At 35.3% G+C, this 9,762-nt stretch overlaps 1 protein-coding gene across 1 annotated transcript; it reads right to left on the bottom strand.

Moving 5' to 3' along the window:
- Positions 1-987: 987 nt before the first annotated feature.
- On the bottom strand, positions 988-9,541 carry LOC104896646 (hypothetical protein). Its single transcript, XM_010683419.3, has 6 exons — positions 9,383-9,541; positions 9,185-9,260; positions 9,040-9,089; positions 8,779-8,933; positions 2,486-2,696; positions 988-1,480 (listed from the first exon to the last, which is right to left on the bottom strand). Exons 1-6 carry the CDS (start codon positions 9,383-9,385, stop codon positions 1,313-1,315), a joined length of 663 nt encoding a protein of 220 aa, XP_010681721.1. The 5' UTR covers positions 9,386-9,541; the 3' UTR covers positions 988-1,312.
- Between the last annotated feature and the right edge of the window lie 221 nt (positions 9,542-9,762).

Genomic DNA, 9,762 nt, shown 5'->3' with positions numbered 1-9,762 from the left:
AGTGGTATGTAATTCTTTCGTGATAAAATAGATGTTATACTCTGACTTTTACGTTTGTTGTATTTTGACTACTAATAACTTTAATTGTATATTAGTAACAATTATAAGAAGTTAATATTATTAATGTATACATTAAGACGAATTTAACAACATATCATACAATAACAGTTGGTTTTATCTAAAACAAAAGATCCATGGTCAAATGTAATAGGTGAATAGTGCAATTTTTAAAGTATAACATCTAGTTTGTTACGAAGGAAGTATTATATATCCTTCATGGTATGTATCCGAGGTAATCACCAACAAATCTTTAATGAAAACTAATCTACCCAATTAGTTGATCAAAGAGATAATCATTCAGGTATAATCCTCAAGATACTCAATAGCGGTTAAAACTATTAACGTTTTGCCTTATAACTTATAACTCCACATATTGATAAGTATATTCAGTGGTAAGGATATAATTTAAATTAGGAGCTCTGAGTTTTCCCAAGTTTGAACTCTACCATCTCTAATCACTAATCCCTCTTTTCTTAAATACATGTTCTATTTCGACTTTTGCACAATTCAATATTCATATGCTTTCACCACATTTTTCTATACATCAAAAACCAATACAAGATGTAGTTGAATTAATCTCAATGTATATTTTTCAGACTATCAATGTACACATAGTACCAGTATCAGCATTCAGCATTCAGCATTCAGCATTCAGCATTCAGCATTCATAACCGCCACTTTGCAACTTCGCAAGATTGCTTCTTGAAAAGTTGAAAGTGCCCGGAAGTTGAGAAGTCTAACAACTCTTCTACCTCCACTGCAGTTTTGCACTTAGTTGGACCTTCGTTATTCACTAAGAAAAAGAACATTTAAAAAATAAAGTATGAGGGCGGAACAGGGAGAAGATTTGGCCAGGAAAAGAAATGAAAAAAAAAAAACTTGGATTCAAGTACTACTGAGAATTCTTCGCTCAATCACTTTCACTGATAAACCAAAAGCTTCATCCATTCAGCCAGAATCCTTAAACTTTGCAATTACAGAGAGAAATGTATAAGTTCAGCTAATCCACATTTCCTACAGAGGCAACGAAATACGCACATAAGCGGAAACTGTGTAAAATTGTGTAGCACTGTGCTGGATACGAGGTGTACCGTCGAGAGGCCAAACAGATTCGAAAGGAAAGCAAAACGAGTAGCTTCTAGTTTTTCTGTCCCCTACTTGTTGAGCAATATACTCGACTCAAAAAAGGCCCAGAGAGCAGGCCAACCTGGTACTTTACTACAAAACAGGAGCAAAAAACTTACTAACTTAGCTAGCTTGCCTTCACATGCACTTCAACAAGATCATCATCCTCCATCCCAAGGGTCTGGGGTGTTGATGCTGGATTGATTTTATCACCATCAAAAGAAAATACTAGGTTATTTACATCAATATTTGCCTTTTGCGCATACTTTTTAAACAGCTGCTCAAATCTTTCATCCTGCAACAAGGGAAACAGCCCGCATTGCGGAAAAAGATTAGCCAACTACAAAAGGATGTAAATCAAATATGTAACAAAAATAGCACTAAAACTATAATCATATCGTCCCAATCCCTGATGCCCCTGGCATTAGAACAATGGTTCCACTCTATGCACCGCAACCCCTCTGGTATCTGTTTCTCATCTTTCTACAATCCGAATCCTGCATACAGCTGCAGCTCCTTAGCTATTTAACGTCTTAGCTTCACCGATCTTATTCTTCACTTGCCATCATTTAGGATAATTTTATCTCGAAGGAGCCACACTTTGAGCAAACCCACCACTCCAACGTTCACAATTTTATTTTAAAAAAACCACTAGAATGGATTATTGGTCGAACTGATTTACATTGGACTGCTTCACATACAAATTAGTGCTTTTATAACATTTAAAGAAAGTGTGAAAAATATGGTAGGACGGAGGGAGTATTAAAAATCAAAAACAGACTTTCTAAAAATCGAGAAGATCCGAACTATGCCCATCTTAACTAAGCTACAAGACAAATGGCACATTATTAATTTCCAATGGATTAAATCAAACACAATGTAGTAATAAGCCAATAAGGGGAGGAGTCTCTTAATTGATATTTGCTGCAAACGAGTGATCCAGTTCGTTATTTTCTGAATCAGGAGTCTATAAAGAAACTGCTTTGTTGCAATACCAGAATAAGTCAAAAAGAGTCTCCTTGCAATTATATGGGTAAGGCCGCACAAATCTAGTTTCCAAACTCTGCTCTGTAGGAGTCCCATTAGCAGCAATGCTAAGAAAATGAAGACCAGGTCCCTAAGTTTGCAAAAGGTGAAAACTCACCATTAGAGAAATCTCGTTCCATAAAGTTCCCTCCTACTTTTATCAGCCTAATGCTCCTAAACAACCAACCTCTAAATGAAGCAACAAGTATGCAATAAAAACCATCTTGGATATACAAAAACTGAAAGCAGCACAATGACAGAGAGTAGAACGTACTGCAAATATGCGATATTGCTTAGTTTCAGCCTTGTCTTGGATAGATAGGACTATCTTGGTTCGATCAGCTGCAGGTTTTAGTACTTCCTCAGTAGATTCCTCCATAATTGTGTGTGAGGAACTAGTAAATGTCTTCATTTCAGCTTCTTCTGCAGCTTGTAATAGATGTTTAGTGGACTGGACGACTGACGCTAACTCCAGCCTCTTTAACCTGCAATGATTTTAGAGCAAGATCAGATTGCCTCCTGTAATCTCTTTTAATTGAAGGAGAAAATGCTCAAAATTCTTAAACATCTCCTTAAATAAAAGTATCCTCCAGACTACAAAAGAGCAAAAGATGGTATTTTTTGACATAAAATATGGTAGTTTGAGCAATTTCCCCTATCGAGATTATTTTGCACAAACCACTAATACTTAGAACCCTTTTAAGCAAATTCTCTACTAATATTAATTGTTATATACATCATCATATAGCCATTCCTAATTTAATTACCCTTGTATGCTTTCCAAGAATTTAGATAATGTTTTAAATGTTTGATCTCTTATAATACTTCATCCTTTACGGTAAGAAAGCCGACTATTTAAAAGTATGCCAGTATAGTTTTGCCTTTCCCATATACGGTTTCATGAGGAACACACATTAACCACCTCAACTATTTGAATCACATAATCCATGTCAAACCTGAGATTAAGTAGTGATAACCAACTTCAAACCAGGGAAAAAAAACGCGGTCGCGGACCCGATCACGGGAACGGTCGCGTTGTCGTGAGAACGGCTTGTAACGGGGAAATAGAATGTTTCACGACCGTCACGGCGTGAATTTTCAAAAACGAAAATCACACAAGCTTTGTTTTAACTTTGTTTTTCTTCTATTTTATTTTTATATTATATCATGTCCAAAACTGTTATAAATACACTCTTTGGGGGTACTTTTGATGATATTTGAACATACAAGCCTTTACAAAAGTTCGTATATAAGTAAAATGGAAGACAACACTACCAAAAAGAATAGTGCAATTAAAAAATAGTAAATATGTGATTGAGTGTTGGAATAAAAAGAAAAAAATGAATTAAAAGAAAAGGAGAATAAAAATTAAAAAAAGGGAAGAAAAGAAGACAGAGAACGAGATATTTACCTCAATTCTCACGTAGTCATGTGAGAGTTGAGACGTGCGAAAAAAGAAGAGGAACAATCAGATCGATAACGAGGGAAAGAGACCACTAACCTGCTTCAGCGACTGCCGCTGTACACCGGTGGCTATGATACCAGAAGCAGCCAGAGGTATGTCGACGACATTGCTTGCCGTGACCGATGAAGTAGGGGACATCATTTACCTCCCACGTGCAATTAGGGTTTTCTTTACAATTAGGGTTTCCATTTTAGACTGCAATTTGAAGTAATTCAATGCAATTAGTCAGGGTTTTGCGTCGAATTAGAGTATAAAGAACCCGGGTAAGATTTAATTTGAGAAATTTAAGTCAGTTCTATGCTCTTGTTCTCATATTTCCTTCTCTTCCTCGCGTTTTTACACAAAGCGGCCACAAAAAACGTACTAGAAACGCCACTAATCCGTTATGTTCGGTAGAACGGCCGATTTTGGTGTGAATTTCCTTGCACCATTCTAGAACGGATTTTCTCGAAACGGCAACTCTCAAACCCGTTACAAAGCGCCCAATCTAGCATGGAACCGCCGAGTTTTTCTTCCCCGCTTCAAAGGGAAGAAGGAAGAAAGATTATAAAAGAAGAAGATTCTGGAACAAGAAAGATCATGAGTGGGGAAAAATTCCATATGATCCCTTTCTTCACAATAGAAGCATGCAGGACCCAAGATCTAGGTAGCACCGATACGGATACGGTATGAGGACGGAAAACAGCAAAATCACAATTTCCGAAAACAGGTACGGCATGGATTCGGCAACAAAAATGTTAATACATTATAATGAAAAATATTACGTTAAAATTTTTCCTACGTGAAATCTCCATTTAAATTTTTTACAAAAATATTAAAAGACAAACATATAAAACTATAAAGAATAAGCTGTTCTTCTTAGAATATAAAAAGATATATAGGGTTATAAATAATTTGATTTCGTAAAAAAAGCGAAGCATAATTCAGAGAAAGACAAAGTAGTTCAAGGACTAGAACTTTATCTTTTTTCTTAAAAATATGTTGGACAGCTGTAAGCCTGTACTACACCACTATCTCTTCTCACTTTCACATGCCTTTTAACCTTTCCTCTTCCCTTTCCCTTTCTCCACATTCAAAATATATACGTAAACCAGACTGGTGAAGATGAGAGAGAAGAAAAAATCGAGAATGGGGATGCGCCTGATTGCAGATCAAGCAAGCTGACGAGGCTTGATGGCCGGTGAAGTTGAGAGAAAGGAAGGGGTTGTGCGGCTTCTGATAGAGTGAGAAAGAAAGAGAATCGAATTGGGGAAAATTGTAGAAAACCCTAGATCTTACATTTACAAGGCTGGGTACGTCTCTCACAATCCCCAACCGTACCAAAGAGCATCCAACATACCCAGATTTTTGAGTTTGTTTTGGGGACGAATTCTCAGCATACCCATACCATATCGGATACGCGATTCAGACCTCAAGAGGCATACCCGTGCTTCATAGCCAAAGATAAACCAGCAAGTATTATTACACTAGGACTCTATTTCTAAATAATCGACAATGCAATATGCATCAATCTCTTAGGGGGTGTTTGGTTTGCAAGCGGATATGGGTTTGGAATCAGGAATCAAACTAGGGTGGTATGGGTTTGGAACTTGAATCCTAATACCACATGTTTGTTTTTGCTTGGGAATGGATATAATCTATATTATTTAATACCTTAATGTTTGGAATCACTCAAACCCACCTCCCCCTTTGGGTTTCTAAAACCCATACCTTGGAGGTTTGAGCTATGGGTTCTAAATTGTAATTTTGGAAACCAAACATTAGGTATGGGTTTTAACCATTCCATGCCCATACCTCATATCTAAATATTTTGAACCGAACGCCCCCTTATTGGGTAAGAATATAACAAGAAATGATTGTTTCACTTAGCATAGGAAGGACAAATTATTTGAGCATACATGTCATTGTCATCTAATAGGGTAAACCATTTAAGAGAGATGGAGAAAAGAGTATAATAACAGTGATTTCAAAATGAGGCAAATCTGCAGAGTAACTCATCACTTTGACTGAATACAACTCCAATGATTTTCAGAGGACTTCTGCAAGAGCTTACTGTCCCCAAAAAATAAACGGAGTAGATAAACAATTCAGAAGACATACACGTTGAGATTTGCTCATAGTCTGAATCAGAAAACTGGTATACTAAGCAATCTGCAAGAAACACTCTATATATCCATCAGCTACATGCTCCATGTATGAATAACATGACATGACTGATGTGGTTTGTGGTCATAAGTCATAACACTCATTCGTCTAAAGAATCTACATATTCTAGTCATCCATCATATAAATGCGCTGTGGAAAGTTATAATAACAAATTTCAGGTAGAGAGCTCAGACAGCATCCACAAGAGACGTGTCTACTAGTGGGCCACGGTATTATGTGTTTCTGGACAATGCAGATCAAAGGCACGACGACTAATTGTATGATAGCATGACTAGTTAAACCCCACTAGCAATGTAGAACTTCTTGTGTGAAGTTCTACTTCCTGTGGTTAACCAAACAATCGCTTAAACTTCCTAGAACTTCCTTAGAAATGCAATTTGTTTGCTGTGCTTAATCAAATGATCACGTCATACTATATGAAAAAGCATCTTCCTCATTGGAGATTGATTATAAGCATCATTAATACCAGCATGTGACTTGCATTTCAACATGCAATGACCTGTAACCTTGGGACTTAGAAACCACAAAACTACTAGCTTCTAATAGACACTTACATCATGTTCTCACAGGATTTTACTGAATTGAAGTGATCACAACTGACTATGATGAACTTTTTCTCAATGATTATTATTGATTCAAACTAATTTGTAACAACTTCTGTTCATTGACTAGTGTTTTGCTCTTCCTCATTTGCACTAATCAAAACTAATATTTAGTGATCAAAACAAAATTTCTGATTAAATGAACTACCTTTTACTAGCCAAAACTTATTTTTATTGAAACATACAGTAAGTTGACAAGAACACAAACTTAGAGGATAGAATCAATGGATTAGATTACACGACAGCATGACCACTAAAGAATTACACGTTCATTAATGCATTCACGAAACTTTACATAAAAGAACCAGTTAAGCTATTGATATTTTCCACACAAAACCTAACAGAGTGTCACGACCCAGAGCACACATCTTAGTATGCTCACCCCTAAATATTTTACTTTTCATTTTTCTCAGATTACACCCTTTGATCAGTACCATATGCAGAAACAGAAAGGTAATCAGTTATTCAAACATCTGTATGTATACAAATGCTCCTAGACAACTATGATACAATTTCTAATTCAACGTTGTTATTCTAGCCAGGGCAGTCAAATACCTTTGTAACTCTTTGATTAAGGATTCTTAATTAATCCAAATTACTCCATTACTAGCCATAAGAAGCACTTATGGCTGCACAATCCGGAAATCCAAGTAACTTGTAGAGACAAACGCCACAATAGGAGAACATCAAGACAAATATGAATTTTTTTTGGATAATATCTTTTTCTTTTGGAGGCGTGTCAGGAAATGTGGGGAAACGGTTCAGTAGCTTACAATTCATTAGTTAAAATGCAAGGGATGTGATATAAATGAGCTTCTAATTGATTCGGAATCCTTCCTTTCTTCATTAATAAATCTATGAGATAAACAGATAAAGGTGGCAGAATATTCAAACTAGACTATTACATGGCCACAACAGTTGGAAGCTGAATTTCATTATTCAATTGAGATCCTACAAAATTCTGTTTTTCTTACTTTCATCACATATCATAACAGAAAGAGTTGACATAGCAAAAAGGAGCCGTGGAAAATTATATATATAGCATTTAAGTAGGGAACAACAATTCATTTCTACGTTGACGCAAATCTTGCATATTGATTTCAATACTAGCCTTTACATGTACACAATTTACAAAACCAAGCACAATGATTATCAAAATCATTGTATATAGTTCAAAGTTCTTGAATACCAACGTAACTAATTGATACTAGAGCACACAAGTTCCAGTAGCTCATATTATAAACTTTGAAGTCTTAACACAAAAGAATGCCTAACTCCTATAGTACTAATTGTTACAGCTCAATTAATCAATTCATTTCTTGCTTTCATATCCAAGTGCAAAAGATCCTACAAGAAAGGACTTGGTAGTAAAATTGCATGATTCATATGGTTAAGGCCTTGAGTCCCTAGAGATTTGAAACGATTATTCTAGTGCCAAAAGGTGCTCTCATTTAGGTTGTGTTTCTCTTCACCTGAATTTTGCTCGATTTACCGTAACATGTTGTAGATATTTTTATTACTCATTAGTACTTATTCAAACTTGTTTGAGCTTACATGAATTTGTTTTTCCTAAAACTTAGTGGCTGTTTGATTGGATGTAGGAAGTTTGTAAATACTAAGTACCACTACATGTGGAAGTGAGAAAATTGGCTGGTCATGGAAACTTTGATTTACTTAGTTTGAAACTTTTCTTGTTTTGTGACAGGCACAACTCCCTAACTTTCTACATTCCAAAAGAAATTTTACTGTCTATACTTTCATGTCAATAAAATGATGACTTAGATGGCAGAAACAGATCCTAACCTTCATACATAGCGGACAGAATACATGAAGGTTAGATGATGCTCCCTAGTCACGACTCACGAGGGTAAGGGATTAAAAAAATATTGTCTTATCCCCACAAGTACAAAGAGGTTGTTTTCATTCAAACCTCATAATCAAAATGCATTGACTGCGTTCAAGTTCACTAATTATAAAAACCATAGAAAGTTCATTGCACATATTTTGTTGAGTCTATTACAGATACAACAACCTTACTCATTAGTTTTTGAGAAGCAAAATCACTAGTAAAGACAATATAGTTCCTCCCTTGTTTAAAGGATGCTAACATTTTAACTTACACACTTGCCGACACACAACTTCGACTATCAATATATTTAATTATCTATTAGTTTAAACTATAGAAAGTTGATAGTATATAAATATACACCAAAATGAATCCAACAACATCTTATATACTAATACTTAATTTTGTTGTGTATATAATTTACATCTTCTGTCTCCTAAGCAAACACAAACAAAAAAGAGCAGCAACAAATTAAATGAGAATATAACCTCAATTCCTTAATAGTGGAATCTTCGTGTAGCTTTGAAGAAGGCGCTAGATTCGCAGGAGGAGGCGGCAACCAATTCTCTTTATCCTCTTCTTCCTCGTTATCAATTTCTTGAACTGATTTTCCCTTTCCATTATTGTTCTCTTCTTTGTTATTCTACCATAACCACCAAAATCAGCACAAAAAAAATTACAGAAAAAAATTAACCAATTCGAATAAGAGAAAATCAAAGCGTCGGAAAAATGAGAGAAACAAAAAGTACATTCGAAATTTTTCTGCGTTTCGTCGATGAAGAAGAAGAATCTGAATCCTCTGTTTAAGAAAAACAACAAAAATTCATGAAATTTAAGAGCGAGAAAACGAAGAATAAAGGAGATGAGAGGACAGAGAGATTGACGGGGGCAAACCTTCAAGGTCGATGAAATTAGAGGGCTGTACTCGGCTGTAATCGAATAATGGTTCGAATTCTTCAGATGAATCTCCCTTTAATTACTCAAGAAGCAAGGAAATTGAATCGAATTTAAAATTTTGAAATTGATGGAGTTTGAATTGAATTTGCAGGTTGAGAAATTGAGAAGAAAAGAGTAAGAGTAGAGAGTACTCACCATGTTTTATGCGCGCGTTGGTATGATGTTTTGGAGTGTTACTTTTGTGAATTCAGAATAAGACTATAAGATTAAGAGAGCAACTTTGAGCTTATAGCTTTTTGAAATACCAATTGGGGCCTTGGGGGTATAGAATAGTCGGGGTTGCTGAGTTTCTCTTTGTGCTCGGTTAAGGGGTTTGAAAATGTATTCGATATGTAGATTATAGGATTTTTCAACTACAATAATACAAATTTTTGTCAGTTCTTTTCGCAATAATACAAATTTTTAATTATTTTTTAATAATACAAATTTTACATCAAAATTCCTCTAATAGGTCAAGTTGACTTGTAACCTGTAAAACAGGTCAAAAAATTACAAAATGATTTTTTCTTCTTTCT

The sequence above is a fragment of the Beta vulgaris genome, chromosome 6, assembly GCF_026745355.1.
Source record: "Beta vulgaris subsp. vulgaris cultivar EL10 chromosome 6, EL10.2, whole genome shotgun sequence".
NCBI lineage: Eukaryota > Viridiplantae > Streptophyta > Magnoliopsida > Caryophyllales > Amaranthaceae > Beta > Beta vulgaris.
This window is presented reverse-complemented; position numbering and strand designations above follow the sequence as displayed.